The 22848-nt window shown below is 43.3% G+C and overlaps 1 protein-coding gene across 8 annotated transcripts in view; it reads right to left on the bottom strand.

Annotated features, from left to right (window-relative positions):
- Positions 1 to 813: 813 nt before the first annotated feature.
- Positions 814 to 22848, bottom strand: part of runx1t1 (RUNX1 partner transcriptional co-repressor 1) — a 54557-nt gene continuing 32522 nt past the window's right edge. The window contains exons 2-11 of one of the 8 annotated variants that reach the window (XM_035183267.2): positions 20931 to 21068; positions 18773 to 19014; positions 16048 to 16137; positions 11799 to 11980; positions 8090 to 8370; positions 7324 to 7421; positions 6567 to 6762; positions 6133 to 6201; positions 3670 to 3902; positions 814 to 2681 (exon numbers count right to left, since the gene is read on the bottom strand). In XM_035183267.2, the coding sequence (XP_035039158.1) occupies positions 2358 to 2681; positions 3670 to 3902; positions 6133 to 6201; positions 6567 to 6762; positions 7324 to 7421; positions 8090 to 8370; positions 11799 to 11980; positions 16048 to 16137; positions 18773 to 19014; positions 20931 to 21068 (1853 nt within the window). In that variant the 3' untranslated portion in view covers positions 814 to 2357. The remainder of the gene's footprint in view (positions 2682 to 3669; positions 3903 to 6132; positions 6202 to 6566; positions 6763 to 7323; positions 7422 to 8089; positions 8371 to 11798; positions 11981 to 16047; positions 16138 to 18772; positions 19015 to 20930; positions 21069 to 22848) is intronic. The other 7 variants (XM_035183273.2, XM_035183269.2, XM_035183274.2 and 4 more) reach the window with 7 other exon arrangements.

The raw sequence follows: 22848 nt of genomic DNA, 5'->3' as shown, positions 1-22848 counted from the left end.
AAATGCACAAACAAGATCAAAACAAATCCCAAGAATTTACTTCAAAAATGGTCACAGAAGTCATTAGGGTTCATGTCACATTAGTTATTATTGCTCCAGTTAAAATGTAACAGTGCTGTGAGACGTCGATTATGTTTAATTCACACCTTCTCATTTCACAATGCAAGATGAGTGTGGTCGGTTTCCAGAAGGAATTCAAATAAACGATTTTATGAAATTAAAGTTTGACCTTGTTCTGTGAACGTGAGAACAAAAGCTGCAGAAATAAATAACCAAATGTTTGTGAGAACAAACCTCTGTTGAAAATTGTTTAAATCAGGATTTTGGTCCTTGGTGTCAGTCTTTGGCTGTTTTTGGTGTTTATTATTATTTTTTTTATCTCTTGTGTTAATACTGTGTGTTACCTGGTGCTTTGCAGTGTTAAAGCTGTCAATCGGAGTCTACACCTCTGCATTTGGAAAGTTAGTTTGTTAGATTTTTTTCGTTTTTACATTTTTTTGGTAGATTTTCCGTTTTTTTCTTAAAAAATAACAAATATTTAACAAACGTTCAGTAATGTGCATGCACTGTCTGTAACTGTAACTATAAAATAAAAAAAAAACAATATGGCTGCTTTTGTTAGCATGTTAAGAATAAAAAAAGTGGGTTTGGTGATTTTACATTTTTCCAGCGGCCCCAGACCCGTCCCACCCGCCCCTCCCAAAAAATTTAAAAATGGATTATGCTATCACTACGTACAAAATGGCTGAAGAGTTATGGCTCTATACCAACAACACAAGTATGCTGAAAAGAAGCATGCCAAAATAACCTCCGTGACAGTGCAATACATTTATGTATGTCCCTTGTACAAAACATTTAGGGTAGCATTCCGCGCAACATGCTAGTTCTCAGAAAAGATCTGGGTCGGACTCAAGTAGCAGCTCTGAGATATAGCTTCTGTCTTTTCTTGAGGACAAAGGGAAGTTAAACTTATAGTAACTACGAGGGATCTACCACCTACGCACAGAATAGAAAAGCAGCTTGGAAAAAAGATAACACTTCTTTTTTTTTGTCTCTTTTTGCACCAGCTAGACTCCAATCAGATCTGAGAGAGAGAGAGAGAGAGAGAGAGAGAGAGAGAGAGAGAGAGAGAGAGAGAGAGAGAGAGTTATGAAGGTATTTGAGTTGTGACTGGTTGAAGTACTATGCAGTGTCACAATTGTCCAACACATATACAATAAATAACCATTGATGACACCACTGGACAGAAGTCTTAAACACCATGACATCTATAGAAAAAGAACATGAAGAAAGATGAGAATGTTTTTTTTTCAGAGGTGAGTCAGGAGGGGAGAGTGTGGGGTGAGTCGTCACACTGTGGATTTTCAGCTCCGGGTGTCCCGGTGTGCTGCTGTCGAGGTGATTTGACAGTCTCACTGGCGGGATGGTGCCTTTGCTTGCTGCTGGAGAGCTTCCCCGACCCACCGAGCATGCACGTGTGAATTGTAGTCAGTACATCCTCCACATGTGCAGTGGGCAAAGTTTTTGTATCCTTTTACATGCTTCAGGGAGACGGATTTGTATTTCCCAGCCCACTGACCTGGATATTATTACAAGTGAGAGGGAAATAACATTGGTTGAACAGCTGGCTCTGCTCGCAATCTGCCGCACATCTGCCCGTTTCATGGCAGTCTGTGGACCAGAGATTCAGTCCATCCCTCTCCCCTCTCCAGGCAGCAAATTTATTTATGTCTCCATCCGTCAGCGTCTTTCAGAGTTTTTTAAATCGAATTTCTTTCCTTTCGAAGAATGCTGATGCCATATTCCGCTAGCTAGTTATATTCCCTTGGTATGTCGTTTGGTAAATCGTCTTCTTGAGGTTGACTAGTCTCATGTCCCAGGTACAGGAAGTAATTAAGTGTTAATTCCAGGATGGAAAATAAAAACATAAAAAACAGGGAGGTCAGATATATACTGTTCTTGGGTTCACGGCTATCTCTGGTCAGTCTCATATTTACAGGAGAAAATAAGATAAGCTACAATGACAGCAACATTAACAACAACAGGCACAACGACAAACAGACAACAAGAATAGCAAGTGTAACGACAAAAGGATGTCAATATTTAAATTCATTCATTCAAAACAAAGAATATCTTTGAGTTTCCTTAAAGTCATGGCAAGTCAATATGACCTGATTATGGACCTCCTCCTCCTTCTATGACTACGCTGCAAGATAGACAGAAGCATTGCCATCTCTCTCTGTTAGTCATGTTAGCTTAGCATCTTTGCAAGGCAATGTAGACAGTCATGCTGTGTGTGGGGTTGAGGGCTCTCAGCTCCTCCAGGCCTTCACGCCTCCATCCTCTGTGAGAGTCTCTTAGCGGGGTGTGCCATCCAGGGTGGAGGAGGATGGGGTGCTGGGGGTGGATGAGCGAGGTGTAGCAGCAGGCGGGGTAGCAGCCGGACTCCCTGTCCCACTGCTCGGGGTGCAGGCGGATGAGCTAATGGGAGCGGGGGTCTCTGACCCGGGAACGCCTCCCTGCTGCTGGTTAGCCTGCTGCTGCTGCTGGGCCTGGAGGGTCTGGCCGCAGACGTGGTGGTGCTTCTCCCAGTCCTTATGCTGGCAGAAGGAGCCGCAGTAGCGTGCTGTGTTGCACCCACTGCAAGTCTCACTGGCTTTACGGCCACAGTTCCAGCAGCTCTGACAGACAGAAAGAGACAAAGTTAACTAACACACAAAACAATGAACTTCTGATAATTGATGAAACTGTAATTTGTTTTATTTTATGTCTATTCACACTTCGAGATGATCGTGTGTTGGATGAATGACAGAACACAGCTACATCAAACAGAAGTATCGAACATGACGCCAAAATTAGCTACAGCTATCGGAGTGCCAGTCTGCACTCCCTGCTTTTACAACACTTAAGCTTAAAACAAACCACAGACAGATCAAAAACCCATCTCTCATTACACTTAGGGCCTCTTATATATCTTAGAAACCGCAGGGAGAGCACGCCGGGGCGGCTGCATATCCACAGGAAACAGGAGGACAAGGTTACAAACAGCTTCTAGAAGTTCTCCTCTGGGGCGCTTCTCTCTCATAAACATCACTCCTGCAATTAATGTCAGATGTGAGCCATACTTCCCGCTCACTTAACTGATTAAACGTCAAGGTCTCCAATGGTGATTAGTAAATGAAAGCTCCTTCCCTTTTTCCTCTCAACTGAATTTCAAAACATGCTAGCTGCTGCAAAAGAAAGCGGAAGGAAGAAAGCGAGGCTAATAGATGCATGATTGACCTTGTTTTGCTTTATTTATCTACCGACTATAAACTAACCTTTATTTGCAGGAACTTAAAGCTGCAAATAATAAGCAGCCTCTTTAATATACTTGAGAGATATTGCACAGTGATTTATTAATTATCATCTGTGTAATTTGGGAGCCAACAGAACAGCTGGCAACAAAAGTAAAATCAACGACATCAAAGGAAGATGCAACACCATAACTGCCAAACAAGACGGTGACATTGGCGGTAATGCACCTTGACGATGGTTACCACCGCCAATAAAGCGAACAAAGAAAGAAGAAAGAAAGAAGAAGAAGACAATGTGAAGTGTTTCAAAGCTGAGGGCACAGCTTCTGATGTTTTGAAGTATCTGTGTGTGTGTGTGCGTCTATGTTCCTACCTCGCTGGAGTCCTCCTGCTGGTTGATTACGGAGATCGCGTCGTCGGCCGCCTGCCGCTTGGCCTCGGCCACCGTGCGCTCCATCTTGGCCCGCTCGCTGCTGATCATCTCGTGAGCCTTGCGCTCGGCCTCCGACACGGCCTTCTGCAGCTCTGACATGGCTTGACGCTTGACCTCATTCACTGCCTCTTCTGGAAAGAGTGTGGACACAGAGGAAGTCAAGCCTCCGGCACCTGCAACGCAATTTGTATCACATCATCCTGTCGTTTGAGCTTCATTTGAAATTAGTACACAGTCTCTCATGTTTGATCTTGGCCTAAGACACCAATGTTACAATTTCTGTATGTAAGCATCTCTCACACAAAAATGTAGAGTGGTTTGTTTGTTTTTTTAAATCCCATTCAAAACTACTGTGTCATAGTAGGTTTGTACAGAAATCGTCACCATCACACAAATGCTTTTACAAATTTGTATGTAAATACAAAATCTGAGAGAAGACACTTTGTAGCTTTGTTCTGAAGAGGATGAGATATATTTCAAATGGCAAAGAAAACTACTTAAGCTATTGTAGTTTGTAGCTCTTTTAATTCCCACATCTCATCTGAATGTTTACTGGGAACATTAACACAAGACTCGTGATTTGCTTTAAATTATTCAGGTTTGTCAACCGACATCCTCTCTTTTGCATCCCCGCTTCTAATTAGGGAATTCTTATGACTGTGACTGGGGCATGTTTAATCACTTAGATCCTCTAATGGGTCAATATGTGATGCTTTTAATTGAAAAAAAGTTGAAATTATTTTTATTCTAAGAGATAAAAGAAGATATGGTTTTTTTTCTCTTTTAATTTGAAAAATATCCCTGAGACAACAGCACAAGCCAAATAATCCCAGGTAATCACTCTGCTCATGAGCGGCAGCAACGTGTTATTTTAGACTTGTTTTGTGGAGTGAATAACCTTGCCGTGCGGGTGTTAAGCGGTGGAATTCCAGCCGCACACGTCAAAGCAAAAGGAGGGCTTTTTGTTTGCTCCCATCAAGCCTGTAACTTGACTAATTGTATATGCAAATCAGGCAATTTATATTTAAATTATGCATTTCCATTGTGATCCCAGAGGCCCATGCGGTGAGGGGAAGTGGGAAACCGGTAGGACACCGTGCAAGGTGCTTGAATATTTATCACCAACTGTAAACATTTTGCTCATTTAAAACAGATGTATTCACCGCCACACTCCATTGTGTTAAAAATCCTATTTTGCAATCCTCCCTAGGTCACATTTAAATCAGTCACTCCTCAGCCAGAATACGTACAACTGAAGTGAAAGGAATAGAATAAATACTGAGAGGAACACAGGGAGGATTAAAACTAGCTGTCAACATTATGAAAATTTACTGAATAAAGAAATATACAGCTTTATATCTTATAAATATGCTTAACTTTACGTCATTTCCTTTGTGAAAATCACTCCTGTAAATGTAAAAAAAAAAAAAAACGACCAAACAAGTGTGCTTTTCTAAAGACAAACATTTTCTATTCATCCCTACTGAGCTAAGTTTTTCAACCAGGGGGGTTTTGTCTTTAACCTACTGCACTGCTTGAAGTCATGGAAATTGCCCTGGTGCCGTGTGATATATGCCGTGTGCATGGAATTGTGATTACACACCAAATGCCTTAGATGGAAGATCGATCAAAGCTGGTGTGGGGAGCAGAGCACTGGAGAGCAGGCAGGAGTCCCGGTGGTGATACTCAATTCAATTTAAATGCATATTACTTGTTCTGAGTATCTCACACATCATGCTTGGTCAAGCAAGGGGACAAATTCTTTTCTCCAAGGGGTTTAAAAAGCAGATATGCTGTATCACTGACGGTGAATATAAAATGGATTCCTCAAGCATCTAACCCTCGGCGGGAAAAAATTCTTTCAGTTTTTCAGGACAGCTATAATGGGGATTGCAGCTGTGCCCACAAGTTTTTAGAATGCTGTTTGTGTACACTAAAAATTTAATAGCAACTAATGAAAGCTGTTAAAGAAACAAATTAGTTTCGATACTTGATCTTAACTGGCTCTCCAAATTTGCCTCGACAATTTTACATCACTTTCTTAAATAGAATAGCTGCAGTGTTTATCGCTGAGGGGATTACAAAAAGTAAAATGACACCAAATCTTTCTACTGTACGGTTAACAGCAAACCCACTGGTCCAGCTGTAATAGCCACTTAAGTCCTTTTTTTGACTAGTGCAATAAAATCATTTTATTACCTGACATCATATTTTGAGGGCATTGAGTGTGATGGAGAAACTTTAAAAGATTTATATAACTTCCTACTGTATCAAATATAAAGTAGTAAACCTGGTACAGTACTTAAATTCTGTAGATTACACTCGAATGAGATGGTAGAATGGGATTTAAATACAACAAAGAGAGGGATAGATGATGTTGGATGGTGTAAAAGTGAAACTCACCAGCTTTCTTCCAAATCTCTTCCGGGACGTAGCCAGACACAGGCCGGTGCAGCAGCTCCCTGTGGATTTCTGGGAAGACAAAACCACACCAACAACTTAGCAAAGGTTATCAGAGATCAACTATTATTTGGCAAGAGACATAATGTAAAAGACTGTAGAACAAATCAGAGCAGAAGCTAGAAGCTCCTCTCTGTCAAAACATACACACTCTCATCTGTGTAAACAAACAGTAAAGGACCCAGAATTGAACCCTGGGGCACTCCACATTCAGTATGTACAAAATTTAGAAAAAAACATAATTTTCATGTAGAATCCAAGCTATTTAAGTGAGAATGGAAATTAGTTTGGATCAGCTTATAAATAATATTTGTATGTATATAAAGTTGCTGATTTGATGATTACGTATTTAAAAGAAGAAAAAAAAAATCCCTTACCTGGTGTTGCATTTTCCTGTGCTGCGGGGCTCTGCTGCCTTGGCTGCCCACTAGTGGCGCCCTTCTTCAGCTCCTCAGCATCGCTGTATCTTCGGATCCAGTAGTTGAGCTCCTCTCGGTCGGCCTCCTGGCACCGCCGCAGTACCGTTAGCGAGCGCCGTGTTTTCTCCACCATGTCCATGATACAGTTCAGCAGCTGGGGGGCGACAAGGAGCAGATGTGTCGCTGAGTTTACACATAGATGTGGATGGATTGATTGAAACTCAGTGAGGATGTGGTGGGGTTATAAATTAAAGATGGAATCGTATCATGTTATTCTAGTGAGTGGGATTAAGTTTCGATGTCATATTTCATGTAGTTTGAACATTTAGAAAGTTACAGCGTCTTTAAAGGGGCTGGGTTAACAACACTGACGATAAACAATCACACAACATTGCAGACAAACAAACATTTACGTGCAAGCATGAACATATACAGCTCCATTCTATAAAAAACGACTTTAGGACTATTAGTTGTGATTTAAATGTAACGTTAAATCTTTATTTTGATGGATTTAATTAAACTTAACATATTTTTATTCTGCATATGGAAGTTATCACACAACACAGATTTTCACAATTTGCCACAGAGACTTAAACTTCAATGCACAATGTCATACTGTGTTTCACTCATTTGAAATAACTGAAACGAGGACTTAGACAATCTTTGCTTCTTACAGAGACAGAACTATAGGGTATAGTAATAAAAATGTTATTACTTTTCTTACATGGTCAAGGTGCTTCCACTCCTCAGCCCACTCTCTGTCCGTCAGCCTGTGGTCTATCACTTCCTCCTGCCTGGTCCCTGCATGCATTCCTGTAAGAAAGAGAACGATGGACAACAGAAAGAAAGATAAACAAAGGGTAAGTCAGTATGACACAGAGGATCGATGTAACATTACGCCATCACTTGCTTTGCCCTCCCTATTCATCTATTCTTCATTTGGTCCCTGGTTGGCACTTTCCCTCCATCCATTTCTTTCTCTTTCTCCCCGAGGGCAGGGCTGAAATGACCGAGCTTCTAGTCCAATAAACATCTATCACAAGGCGAGACATGGTAAATGTCTCCTATTTTTAGAGGAGAGCCAAAGTCGTTATTATAGCTTCATCAAGGGGCTACACAGAGAGAAATGTCTCTAATATGACAACACTCTGCCCAAATGTGCTTCTGCTGTGAACCCTCCGCCATCGGGTTTCAGTTTGTCCACATACAAACCAACATATACCACGAACCACTAAGCTTCCACTGGGCTGAAGTGGATCCTGACTGTTATCAAATTCCGATCTTGTTATACAAAGAAGCGAGAAGCCTGAGAAATGACGTAAGATGATGTAACCGTTGTCAGTGCTTACATTCGTACACAAAATCCTCTTGGTAATAATACTGAATAGGAGCTTTGAGACTGTTCAGCATTGTGGGATTAGTTATTTCTCTCTTCACACATATACACACACACACACACAGACACAATCACACAAACACACCATTCCCCACGTCCTCACCGATGGACCTGGCTCTCTCCCGGATCTCCCGGTGGTTGGAGGCCGAGTGTCTGTAGTTGTCTCGGTAGTGGTGGGCGATGGCCATGTCGTCCAGCCTGTAGTGCTGCGGGGGGATTGGGCCCGGGTGGGGCAGGCCGTTGGGCTGGTAGGAGAGCCCGTTGGATGGGCTGAAGCGCTGGGCGGGGCTGATGGTGCAGGGCCGTTTGTTGGGGTGAACGTCTGGGTGCAGGGCGCCATCTCGCTCGAAGCCATTTTCTTTGGTTCTGGGTGGAGACGGAGGAAGATGAGTTTTGAGTTTGTGTTTCATTTTCTCCCAGTGAGGGACAATAGTTAAGATTTTTACATTTTTTGCAAGAATCCTGAGACAACACCTGCATGTAGAATCATTTCACCATACTACAACATAACTTGTTACAAGTAAAATACAAGATCTAAATATCAGACCAAATATGTCTGAATTGTTTGCTGTTGTTTGCGATGACAGCTGCAGATTTCTTGTGCGTCAATAGATCAGGAGGAAAGAAAAAGGGAATAAAAGAAGAGGAGTGGACAGGACACAGTCATCACACAGTGTGATGTTGATATCCCACCTATTTTGTTAAAAAATAACTGATTCAAAATTTGTTTGTGAGCTATTACAGAAAAGAACCAAACATGTCATCACAACAACTGTGCCGGTCCTTTGTGATAGAGTGAAGATTGGAATTAAATCTCAGACAAAGGAACTTCCATATAAAAGATTGGTTTTTTTTGCAATCGTCGTGAAAACCCTTTCATTGAAAACATGGCCATTCATATATACACGCACATACACAACTAAAGCTTGAATGTGTGTGTGTGTGTATGCTCACAAAAATCTCAGGTACACACATACATACTCACACAAGTAGCTTCCAGGGGATCAGGTGGATTTTTGTCAGCCTGCTTCCAAAGATTAATGTGGCCAGGTGTGTTTGTGTGTGTGTGCATGCTTGCACATGTGTGTCCGTGTGTGTGTGTGTGTGTGTGTGTGTGTGTGTGTGTGTGTGTTCTTAGCTTTGTCGGTTCACAGTTAAATCTTGCCAACCTCCCCCGACTATCTGCAGTTTTCTCTCTCTCTCTCTCTTCCCCTCTCCTCTTCCTCTCCCTCTCCGATGAACAGATTGAACTTCTTAATGAGCTGTTTTTATGGGCTCCTAATGCTCATCCACAGCTCTCCATATGCTCTTTCCCTCCATCCGTCCGTCTCTCCCTGCCTCCCTTGACTCATCCATCCATTCCAACCCCCCCACACCCCCAACCACACTCTTATCTCCCTGGCTTTCCTGCTGCAACAATGTTTATATCTGCAGGCACTGGAGTACACGCACGCACATACGCTCGCCGTCATCGACACAATGCCGTAATGTGGGCGCAAATAATTTATCTACTGTAGATAAATACATGTTTTCTATTAAGGGGCCTGTGGCTCAGGAGGTGGAGCAGGTCGCTCAGTCACCAGAAGGTCAGTGTCCTTGGGCAAGACACTGTGGCCACGTCCATATTACTCAACAATTTTACAATGATACAACTGCTAACAAGCTTTGATTCAAGCATGTGAGGTCACGTGATATGCTTTTTCAGGCGTGTTAGTATGAACGGGGATTAAAACGGATACGGAGCCAAAACGCTTGTGTGGACAGAGATTGTTTTAGTTTGATAACACCATCTTCTTGTGAAACCTTCATAGTGTGGAAGTAGCCTGAGCCCCTTATTGTCTCAGAGTGTGAATATGGTGAAATAGAGTAAGTACTATATATAGAAGCACTGTATGAATGAGTGCATTTGACTCACAGTGTGAGGCTCCTTGAATGGTAAAGACATTTCATCTTGTAAAACATCTGCAGTATGTGTTGTCTGACTGGGATTTGAAGATGATTTCAACAAACAAGATGGAAATTGTTTCAGAAACAACTTACCAGCCCGATCTGTAATGCTCTAAAAATACGCTGCATTATTCTGAATTTACCATGCAAGCCTTTACAGTACACAGCCTGGTAATTTGTGGACTCGCAACTTATATCAAAATATCAGCTTTTGTTAGAGAACTGTTCACTTAAGCACATTCTACTGTGATATTCCTGCTCTAGTTTCTGCAGTGCACGGTATTAATGAGGATCCATTGACGGTGCATTGTTGTCTGTAATTAAGGATTCCCATTCAGATTCCAATATTCTGAACCAGGGCTCCAATAAGTGGGAGTGCGGAGCAGAGGTAAGCAGAAAGCAGAGGTGCTTAGCCAGCCGTATTGGTGCTGGAGCCTCATCTGTATGTGTTATCAGCCCATCTCCCTAGGTACACACACGCACGCACGCACGCACGCACGCACATACGCACACACACACACACACACACACACACACACACACACACACACACACACACACACACAAACTGTACAGAGGTGTGCATGAACCCTCCTTACACTTTCACACTGGATAGTCAATTCCTGTACACACACACACACCCTTACACAAACACACCACATATTCTCGCTGAATACAGATGCCTACTTACTTTCTCCCTCTCCCATATATTTTCTCCCTCTCTCACACATTTACACACACATCTCCCCTAAGCTCGCTCCCCTATGCACCAGACGGCCTGCAAATATGCAGGTTTTACAGAAAAACTCTGCCTATCTGACTGTTGGGGGAAAAAGAGGTGAGAATTATTAATATTGCGTTCAGCTTTTTTGTCCCTCAGCAAATATAAAAATTACATTTTCCTCCCCGCTGCCTGTATTAAAAATTTTAGACCCGCAGGAATTACTCTTTATTTCAGAAGACCTGGGACACATTGTACTTTGCAGCAGAGGCACAAACTCACAACAAATACTAACACACTTTCTTTCCAAGAAGTTAATGCTTAATAAAAAAAGTATTTGTATGAGTTGTGCATATCTAATAGCAAAGGTAAAAATCTGGATACAGATTCTTCAGCTATGTTTTTGTCGTGTTGCACATTTCTACCACACAACATTCACTGCGGCCTGGGAATGAGCCACACAGTCTTAACCATGCAAATGTTTTACGTCGGTCTGGAAAGCTTTTCTGCTTGTTTTCATTTTCTGCTGCTTCGGGGGGGAGACTGTTGGAGAGAGGACAAAACGCTTTTACACTGCTGCGTGTTCCTGGAAGGCAACATCTCACCGCTCGTCCATTAGAGCTGGGAACATTGAGTCATAACCCAAGTCCATGACAACAAATGATTGTAATGATCTGGCGGGGGCCTGACTTCAAGCATGGAAGTAAAAGATCATTTAGAAATCTGAATCATACACAACCCAGCAAGTGCTCATACACCCACACTTTACATTAAGACACGGCTGTCTCCTATCTTTTTTTCTGTCAGGGTGTGTGTGTGTGTGTGTGTGTGTGTGTGTGTGTGTGTGTGTGTGTGTGTGTGTGTGTGTGTGTGTGTGTGTGCGTGTGTCTGGGTGTATCCAGGTCTTTCCTATCTCTTCCTCTCCTCAGTTCTGCTCCATTAAACCCAGGAGCTGGCAGCCGAGATGTCCAACGGAGCACGTCATGAGGCCTGGTGGCTCTCTGACAGACTCTTCCCTCATATACATGAACACATTACACTATTGCCTTGTTCTAACCCAAAATTAAGATTCACTTGGCACCAAAATCCAATTTCCAAAGTGGCTGCGACTTCCCGATTCACACACCTGTCTGGCGTCCTCCTCTTGCCGTTCTCGTTGACGTCCATTAGGAGTTCAGAGGAGTCCACAGGGGAGGTGGTGCTGGTGTCCAGCAGCAGCTGCTCGTGCTGGGCCAGGTACTGGGCCGGGTTCTGCTTGGCCAGCCGGGCACAGTGCAGCAGCTCCCTCTGGAGAAGCGGCAGGTTGGCCTACGAAGAGAAACAGCACTGGATTATTAGCAGAAAGTGTTTGCTGTATAGGAAAAGATTTTTTGTCTTCCGATGAAGGTAAAAAAGTAAAGACATTTCTTTCTGAGAGGTTCATTGTTTTCAGATTCTGAGCTGAGTTATTTGTACTAAAATATCTTGTAGCCAGATCTTGTAGTGAAAACATAGCAATGAAACTTTAGAGATAAAATGCACATCCATTGTGCATAGACGCAAATTGATCAAGAGGTTATTAAATCAACTTACGCTGTGAAAAGAAGAAAAATACACTCAACTAAATATAAAAAGGTTATTGATGAAAGATAAAATTAATCAAACTGGTGCAACTCAAATTGTAAAGCTCTACAAAACGTAATTGAGGTTATTTTTGAGAAATACTGCAATATCTGATAACACATAAAAACTTTACTATCAGTAAGAACATAAAGTACAAAGCTCCCAGACAACATGTTATTATAATAATATATATATAAAAATGTTTTTCTACAGTTATTTTGTTTCCGAATACATCAATTTGAGGTAACAACAGATCCATTTCCTCCCTGTTATCCGGCCCCTTGTTTGCTCATTACCACTGAACCAGGACCACATCCTGTGATCTCAGGTGCATTAACACTTTCTCTATACGGTGGGTCCACTTTTCTTCTTTTTTTTTTATAGGAGCAGCAGCGATTTTCAATCTCTTTGACATAACAAGGGGGTCCGCTTTCTTGTGCGGAGTTACGGGTCATGCAGGTACGCGAGTGTCGACTTCAAACGCGTCTGATGGGGTGCATTTTGAAGCAACGAGATGAAAGTGTTGCGTCAGGCGGGCTCAGAATGCGAGTGGGGGGCTATTTTGGCGGAGGTACATCACAGGAGCCCTTTGAGGGGCCATCTTTGTAAGTTTCAGGTCCGTTAATCTTTGTTTTGTCCTCAATAACATAATCTCTTTCTAAGTCTCTTCCCTTATTTTCTACTTTCCTCCTTTTCTCCAGTTTTGTAATCCTCACCCTGATTTAGGATTTTATTCACTCCTTCATCCTTTTCTTTCCTCTTGTTTTATTCATCATTAGCTGATGAATTTTGACTATTCAATCTAATCTTTGCCGACTACAAAAATAAAACTCTCAAAACAGAACCATGATTTCTTTAGTGGTATTTATGTTTCATAATCACAAAAAGAAATCTCTCTCCGGTAATTGGCTGTAAAGGAAATGCCAAACACTGGCCTTCACTTTACCTGCCTGAGTTAATGGTCCGTTAATAGTTTATGATCGTAATTACCCTCGGAGAAAAAAGAGAGCATAAAATAGATTGCTTTGACCCTGGTGAACTCATCTTTCATTAATTAGAGGTCATCCTAATTGCCAGAGATGCGGGATGCATTAACAAAAAGACTGAGTCAAGTAAAGCAGACCGCTGACGAGACCGGATCATTTTTCACATGACAAAGTGCAGAGATCTGCTTCTGTACAGTCACGGTAAACCAACATCTACTTGTATTAAGGGAAAACCTCAAGTAGTGTTCGCTCAGCGGCTGAAATCTGCTCCGGGTGATTTATTGAGAAAATGTTGGAACTGTCATTTTGTCAAATGGAGCCGAAAAAATAAAATCAGAAAATGCCGCGCACAGGATATACTGCACTTAATCATCTTTCTCTCACTGTGTAATTTGCTGGAGAATCGCTCCTTTGCACGTCTGGATTGTCCTGTTTCAATTATTTCCTATCACCGCTCTCTCTTGTGCTAAATGTGTTTATTCCTCTGTGTTGCAGCACGTCTCTCACTCCCGCGCGACACAAGAAAAACAAACCACTCGACAGCCAAGACGGGAACGAAAAAGCACAACTTGAAAAACAGAGACAACGCCGATACTTCTGAAGCCAGTTGTCTCGTGTGACGGGCGTCCCGCCAGCACATCACGTCACTGGAGCTGTGCGGTTTATGATTGCCTCCTTCCAGTAAATAGTCCCAACCAATTTGTGGTTTAGTATTAAGAGAAGGGGGAAAGGAGTTGAGTGGGATGGGTGGGTGGGTGAGGATGTTGGGGGACGGAAAGGGTCGGCTCAGTCTAACATTAGCGGAATGAAAAAGTCTGAGCCCTGACACGCATTGTTGCAGCTGTGCTTTGACGCACCTATAAAAGCTCCCCCACACCTCCAACCGCTCTCTGCTACCATATGGTAGCTGGCATTAAAGGCCCCGCAGTGGGAAGACACTAAAATTAGACTGGGGAGAGGGAGAGGCAGAGAAGGAGCGAAGGAGGAGAAAAAAAAAAAAAGAAAAAGAGAAAGAGTTGCATCTTTGATTCCGCAGCCATCCCAGTGATTCGCTAACCATCTGGCGAGGAGACGAGGAGGGAAGGAGGGACTGGAGGATGGATGGAGAGAACACAGTGGATAAACAGATACAGGAATGGGATACAGAGAAATCAGGAGGTAAGTTAGGAGGAAAGATGAAGAGATGAGAGAAAAAGGATAAGGGTAAGGGAAGGACGTGAGGAAGGAGAGAGCGAGGACACACACTCCCTCTTTGTGTTGTTAACAGCCAGTAATGGAGGTTCTAGTGGGACCAATTTCTGCCGCCCGCATCCGAGCAGGACCTCGGTGGATAATATAAGCTTGTGAATGTCAGCTCACACGTGCACACATCTGCATATTCACTCGTGCACGCACACAGACATTACATATCGCACAATGTCTTGTCTTCTAAAATTACATTTGCTTCACGACTGTCACAAACGGAAACGGCAGCGTGCGGAGGGACAGATAAGAGATGGAGAGAAGATAAAGAGGAATAAAGAGAGAGAGGAATGAAGAAGAGGACTGAAAGGAAACTGAACAAAAAAAAAATGCGTAAGCCCTTTAAATCATGCTGACTTTCAGAGTGCGCTCCCACTTGACACAAAATGGTCACTATTTCACCTGATATAGAAAAACCAACATCCCACTTCATTTATTCCTCCGACTGGAATAAAGAGATGTGAGGCACACTGCTGAGTGAATGAAACAAGGTGAGCGGCAACAAATGGGCTGAGGCAAGGTCACGACTGGATGCTTAAGAGAGTGCTCGGCCCTCTGTAATGTACCTTGTTAATGGCTGGAAATGGGAAATACGCGCTGAAAATGTGGCTTAGTGGGATGAAGAATCGATGACAAAGCCGGAGAGAAAGAAAAGAAGGAGGCTGGAAAGCGAACACAAGAAAGGGGGACGTTGTCCTCGTGCCAAACCCACATTGCTCTGTTCCAGCACATGTTAAGCTAAGTTTCTTCCAAAAAAAAAAAAAAACTTCTTTCCAGTTCAAACAGTGAACAGATAAATTATAATCTGAGGAAAAAGTTGCCAACTCTAGGTTTAAAAAGAGGGAACTAAAAAAGTGTGACTTGTGTATTTAATTTAGAGGAGAAACTAAAGCTGCTTTCAGACATGCAATGACATCTGGAGATATTCCTGAAAATATCCAGAGGGGCTGTGTTTGAGAATGCAAATGTCCAAGTCAGTTGCTCTGGACCTTTTCCGGAACTTTTCTTGCCAGCCCTCCTGGTAAATTGTCTGGAAAATGTCTGAGTGAGTCCATGTGAGAATACAGCAGGAAGACGTCCAGAGAATTCACAGCGAGCGAGTGGACACTGACACGACACAAATAGAAGATGCAGATGAAGATGTCAACATGATTCACGAGTTTTTTCGGAAATGCGGGCCGACGCCTGTGCTGATGTGCTGTAAACACAAACACTGCGATTTCCTCTCTCTCGTCGGAATATTCTTGACATTTTCCTGATGTTGTGAACGCGTCAGAGCATCATTTTCTGGACTTTTTTTTTAAGTTACACGTCTGAACAGCTTACGACCAAAGAAATAAAAATGGTTGATTACGTAACAGGCAAAAAATTGCAGAGAAACAGATAAACAGGAAAAAACAGGTTACGGATAGTTATAAGAGAGAGATTAAGAGAGAATCTAAAATAAGGAGTAAACTGGAATATAAATAGCACGTGCTGGCTAAATGTTTTCCAGATTTGGTTGATGAGGCAGAGTGACTCTCTGTAGTAAGTTTGAATATGTACCTTCAGAAAGGGGATGACAAAGGGTCGCAGCGGGAAGTTGGTGGCTTCTTGGAGCTTGGAGTGAAATTCTTCGATGGTTAGCGTGGAATTCTAAAGGAGAGAGAGAGAGAGAGAGAGAGAAAACACATGAATCCATGTGGAAGGCATTAGGTGATAATATTACTTATTGGAAGCTAAGCTATATCCTGGCCTGGAGTGAACGTTTTGGTTTTTTTTCTAATAGGAAGCACATGTGCAGGCCACAGTGAAGGGAGCCGCAGAAAGCAAAGACACACATCTCCTGCAATTAACAAAACAAATACAAACGCAGGAGTCACATCACTGAAAAACATATGTGTTTATTTTAAACCAAGTATAATCTTTTTCGAAAACATGTATTTCATAATGAATGTTAGTGGACTTCATCATTGTTTTTTGATGTGTCTAAAAATGTAATTGCAGTTGTGGGCTTTTCAGTCTATTTTCACATCGGCACACACACACACACACACACACACACACACACACACACACACACACACACACACACACACACACACACACACACACACACACACACACACACACACACATACGCACACACACACACACATGTTTTCTGTTGCGTACATGTAATGGCATCCTTGTCCTTATCAACACAGTCTATGAGAGCCTGTCACACTGGTGCCATAATGCTCCTCGCCTGTGTTACCTCAGACTAACTGTCTCGACCAACGTGACTAAAATACCTGCGTGAAGTGGAGCAGGCAGTAGACAGGGAGGTGGAGGTTGTATATTTAGCGTGTATAGTTACAAATAGGAGACACGTCCGTGTATGTTTTTAAAAGTGGGTTATAGATTTCAGTTTGTCAGCCCCCCTCCCACATGCAAGGTCTACTTTTCTTCTTTGATTGTGTGCAACACACACGATAATGCCTGACAAGACGGCAGCGACACTATTTTTAATTTTCAACATGAAGTATTCCGAAGCTGCAGAGACGGTGGGAGAAAGAGGAAGAAAGAGGAAGAAAGAGGAAGAAAGAGGTGAGCGTGCACATGGGAGAAGAATCTGCTTTATAACAAGCAAAAATACAAACAAAGGGGGGAAAAAAATCAAGCGAGACGGGAAACATAACAAAAAAAAGAAAAAAAAAGCTGCAGATATTATTTTTTCCTCCCCACACTCTCACAGCCTTATTTCCCAGACCTGAATTTTGTTACATTCAGCCTTACATCTGTTCGCCCAGATTGCGTCGGGGCTGTTCTTGACAGCTAGTGAAACCTCCCGAGCCTCCCTCTCTGCAGCGCACAAGCAGCTAATTAACAGTGTCACTCTCTTCAATGAGGCAGGGGGAGGGACGGAGGGAGAGAGAGAGAGGGAGAGAGACACCGAGGTGGTGGTGGTGGTGGGGTGGTGTGCTGCAAGGACACAGGAGAGGCATGTGCGTATGTAGACGGTGAGAAAAATAAACACGGTGAAGCCAAAAGGAGGCTATGCTCTGTGTGGCTAATTAAAAGAATTCCTCCCTCCGTCTCCTCCGCCTCCTCCGTTCTGCACGACGTTCAATCACTATTTCTGTATTCCCCTGCTCGCCCCGCTCAGATTTTTCCTCAGATCACACAGACGTGCGGTAAATATTTAGATTTGCACATGTATTTTATACCGAAAGCTCCCGGTGATGTAGCCTCGATAGAACCGTGTCAGCGAGGCTGCAGAGATGCATCTGTCTCATCAAGCCTCTGTTTGATTGAATGTATTTTGATGTCTTGCGGTGCTTGATTTGTATTTTTTGCAGTTTTACTGATGAAGAAATCTCTGGTGAGGAAAACATCTCTGCACACGCTGTAATTTGAACATTTCATGGATCCAGTTGTTATTCTATGAACACTGAACATGTTGCTTTTAAACTCTTTGATTGCTATTTCATTTTGATATCGAACATCCCACTGTCTTTATTCTCTGGATCTCGATTTCTTCATCCTCTTAAAGCTACAACCATCATTTTTTTCCCATTGCAATTCAATATATTTATTCTCTAAATAACTACAAATAAATAATTTAAAGTCTTAATGTTGCAACCGGCTGAGTCAGACGTTTATCAGGAACCTGCACAACCTCAGGTTTGATGTTAAATTAAGAAGCTTAATCCTTATCGCCTCGTGCCCGTTGTATTTCAATTTAAATAAATGTAACACAGTTAAATCCAGAGTGGATCAGGTGCATAAAAATGGTAGTTTGGTGATTTGATGTCGGTCTTTGTAGTCAACAACATACGTTCGGTGTTTGTTGTTAGGATGAAGAAAGTGCTGCGAAAGTAGATGTGCAAATCTCTCCAGGTGTTTATTTTACTCTCATGCCTGAAGGAGCAGATGCGTGAGATTTTTTTTTTAGCGCAAGAAAATAAAACAGCGAATATAAACCCCCTGGTGGTTTTCATTAGCCGCGTTAAGTCGCTTAATTCCTCATCTCTGTGACTTACAACTAACCTGACACTATTTAAACTTTTTTTGGGGGGATTCAATAAACCCTTTTCCATCTGGCTCTTCAGGTACGTTGGACAAATGTTCAGAGTCATTCTCAAATAACCCACTAATTGATTCACTTATTCCTGCTCAGGTTAGACCTGGTGTCAGCTTTCACTCAATGAGCCCTTTGAACTGCAGCTCTCACACACACACACACACACACACACACACACACACACACACACACACACACACACACACACACACAGTAGCTACTCACCACTAGTCCCAGCACTAATGTGCGGACCCGCTCGCCGATTTCAGGCGAGATGTCGTTGCCAAACTGCTGCAGAGTTGTGAGGAAGCGCTTGAGCTTGCTGAGCTGCCGGGCGCCACAGGCCGGCGGCAGCTGCTGGTTGGCCAGTGAGGATGAGGAGGACGAGCTGGGGCCGTTGCTGTATCCGTTTGGGGGAGACGGAGCGCCGTTGAGCGCCGTGGGAGAGTGGCTGCTGCCATTGGTTACTGCGTGAGTCAAGAACATATATAATAATTATCAAGAGAAAGACGGGCAAAATGAGAACGATTATGTTTTGGGTAAATATCATTTCCATGGAAACAAACTGTTGTGCAAAGGGAACTCTGAATTTTAGTTTGCCGAATATAAATCACGAGATACAACTTAAAACCCAGACTGGCTAACACCAACATGGGTCAGCGTCATGGAGACTCAACCACTGATTTCAAATGGTTTACATTCCACTGAAAACATTCACAATACTCAACATTTGTTTCCAATCATCCCGACTTGTTTGATCCTTTGCGGCATCCTCTCATTAAAAACATATTTCTGCATTTGGCGACACGTTGCCTCGCTCCACCTCCTTCTCCCTCCCCCTCCTTTCCTGCAGTCTAAACAAGCGGGGACAGCGTGACCCCCCGTCTTGCCAGCGCACGGCAGCAGTTTGTGTGTTGTGTGTGCGCGCGTGTCTATGGGGGGAGTTGGTGTACAAAGAAATACAAGGCGGCATAAAGCTTTCTCTCTAATGAGATTAGGTTTTGACTAGCGATCCACTCACTCCCCCTCTGGCCGCCGTCCAAAGCCGCCACTGTAAAGAGAGGAGAGAGACGAGATGCTCAAACTGCATCTGGTAACAATTACGTCGGGTGGAAATCAAAGCATACTGCTTTGTTAAAACCTTCGGCATGCGTAATGAGAGAGCTGGGCCTTTCCTCTCTCATCGCACGGAAGCCCCAACGTTAATTGTGGAGTGTGAGTGTTTGCGAGGGAGACGGATACAAAGAGAAAGAGAAAGCAGTAACAAGAGATGAAGAAAGGGTGAGTAAGAGACTGAAAGAGAACAAAATAATGCCTTTGTTGCAGAGGAGCAGCGCTGCAAATGCAGAATTGAAGGTTTTGAACCACGGAGCCTTTGATTCTTTGATTCTAGTGCTCTTCATGCAAGTGGTTAAGTGTGTACTTCGGAGTGAATACCCGGGTGTAATTTGCTCGTCACGGCCTGTGTTTGCGTCGTGGCAAAGCTCCAAGGGTTTGTAAGCGTGGGCGTTGATGAACCTGTTGGGGGAGTTGCTGGGAACGACAGCGATTTGGAAAAAGCTCAGTGCAAATTGTAAAGAGCGTCTCGTGATGTTGATGTTTCCTTTTACATACGATACCATTGAGCATCATATATCTTTGCATGTGCCAGTACGCGACCCTGCCTCCTGCTTTCTATAAGAACTAAACTGCAACAGCAGATGTGTTTTGTGATAAACGTTGGCTGGATTAGATTCAGATGTTTCAGTGCACGAGTCCCCACATTTATTAACAGCAGCAGAGTCGCCAGCAGGTGGTTGAGGTGGAGAGCATGCGTACGCAGTGCATGAGCGTCACACCGCAGCTTCTCCCCCACAGCCACGACTGTGGTGAGGCGCAGGCGACAAAAGCACTTTGGTTAAGGTTATGGAAAGGTGGTGGTTTTGCTGAAGTGTCAGTGTGTCTGTGTAGTCCCTGTGACGTTTCTCTGTATTAAACAATGTTCACAAAAAGATCACAATGTTTTCTTAACCTGAACATGGCTGTAAAAAAAAGTTAAAGATTGTTGGAGTCACTGTTCCGCAAGATCAGATATTTTGTCGGATTATACTCAGTATCAATGAATTTGCAACTTGTCAAACACATTAATTAACAATATATCCTCATTAAATTGATACAAAAACCATATGTTCGCACTTATTTTACCATGTTACATATTTGCTGTTGCAGATTAATTGAATAGAAACATAATTTCGAGGAGACAGGGCTGAGGGCACGTGTTTATCTGCTCTGTTTCACCTTTTAAAACTGTTTGCGTTATAAGGATCCCGGGTGACGTGCACCTCTGCTGCTCTATTGCACAACCCTTAACATACAGTAGAACTCTAAACCCGTCTCTACTCACAGGTTGTGGGGGTGTAGGAGCTGTTGCGTGGTGCTCCCTGTGTGCTGGGTGGGGGCGGCATGGTAGGGGGGGTCAACCTGGACTGTGTCTTGACGTCCGCAGGTGAGTCGGGCATGGTGGAGCGCTTCCCAGTGCGATCTGGAAGAAGACAGCAAAGGAAAAAGATTATAATAACAAACCAATCGCGACAATTAAACACAGGGAATAAACAACATTTCGTGGCAACACATCCCAGCAAGAGCTAAATCATTATTCCCGCAGTGGCAGGATTTAATATAACAACAACGCTTTTGTAAGGTGTCCCACACACACACACACACACACACACACTAGATGTGGAAATAGATGGCTCACCACATCATATGTCTTTCCACTATGACACTGATGCATTATGCTCAGACTGTCAAATGAGAAATGGGAGAGAGAGGAGGGAGAGACCCAGAGACAGACGCCCGAGAGACGAGTGTAAATCTGCAGCGAGCGCGGGTCTCATTCCACCACCATCTGTGCCATCCTGCATGCCCGCTGTACAGAGCGGCGACAACCCCCCCCCTGCTAACGACTGCAGTGCTCATTACACACACACACACACACACACACACACACACACACACACACACACACACACACACACACACACACACACACACACACACACACAAACACACACACACTTGTGCCCCTAATGCTTGTATCTCTGGAAAGTATAGTCACATCTGTTCAGGACAGGATCGCTGCAGACAGGCATCTTCTCCGTGAACTAATTCCATTTCAAAAAAAGGACATGAACCTAATAACTCATAAGAAATATGTCAAAGATAAACCATCGAAAACCAAACTTTGTTTTTCCGATTACATGACCATTGTCACCTTATTAAGGCGCTTTGTGCTCAGCAGATAACCAAACCACATCAAACGCATGAGAACGGCAACACAACATTATCAGAGCGGTGCCCCGGCGTGAGTGCTGTATTGGGCAGGATAAGACGCGTGCACACACACACACACGCACACAACAAACAGGCCTATCGCAGAGTCAACAGTCCATTATCAACTGTCTCTGTGGCACATTGTGAGGAGGAAATTATAAAAAAAAAAGAAAAGAAAAGAAGAACGATTTTAGAGGGTGGAGGATGAAACATAGAGAGAGGAGCGAGGGAAGGGAGGAGCAGCGAGAGAAACAACAGTACTATCAGTGACATTGGAAACTTGTAGCTATAATCATTAGGACACACACACACACTCATTAATCAGGGTGGTCCCAGTCACACATTCCTCTGGTGGCTATGCATTTTTTGCGTGATGAACATGCATCCTGTTGGGTTTTTTTTACGTGTGTTTGTTTGCATTTTCTCCCTCAATGTTCGTGCCGTCATGCGTGTTTAAAAACACACTGCAGACAACTTAAATGTGAGTGCTCCTCTGTGCCGTCTGTTTGCCTGCACGCTGCCAAGTTTAGACAAAATGAAAGAGAAATACTGACGCGGGAGACAGGATAGCCTAAGCCTGTTGGCTAGGCCCGAGCCTCAGTAGCACTCTGCCTCGCTCGCTGCTGCCGAGGTGCACTGTGACTAAGTACTTTAGTCACGCCAGCTCGGCTTTAGCAGCCAGGCGAGCGAGAGATGGAGATGTCAGTGAAAATTCCGAAATAGAGCGCACTCCGCAGCTCCGTTACTGAGTTGAACGTTTGGGGGTCAGATCTGTTTCCTCCACATGTTGACCCCTAAAAGGAAACAATCGAGCTCACTGCGAGACAAACACATGATATGAAAATACACACCAATTATCAGAGTGTAATGAGCAGCAAAACGTTCAGGAACAGCAAAGGTCACATGCATATGCAGTGATATGTCGTGAGGATATTTTCCTGTTAAAACTTGTGGATTTTTTTTTTGTCCTAGAGAGCCTCCAAAGATCC

Source organism: Hippoglossus stenolepis, chromosome 17 (genome assembly GCF_022539355.2).
Source record: "Hippoglossus stenolepis isolate QCI-W04-F060 chromosome 17, HSTE1.2, whole genome shotgun sequence".
NCBI classification, from domain to species: Eukaryota; Metazoa; Chordata; class Actinopteri; order Pleuronectiformes; family Pleuronectidae; genus Hippoglossus; species Hippoglossus stenolepis.
Note: the sequence above shows the minus strand (reverse complement) of the source record. Positions and strands in the feature narration are given on the sequence as shown.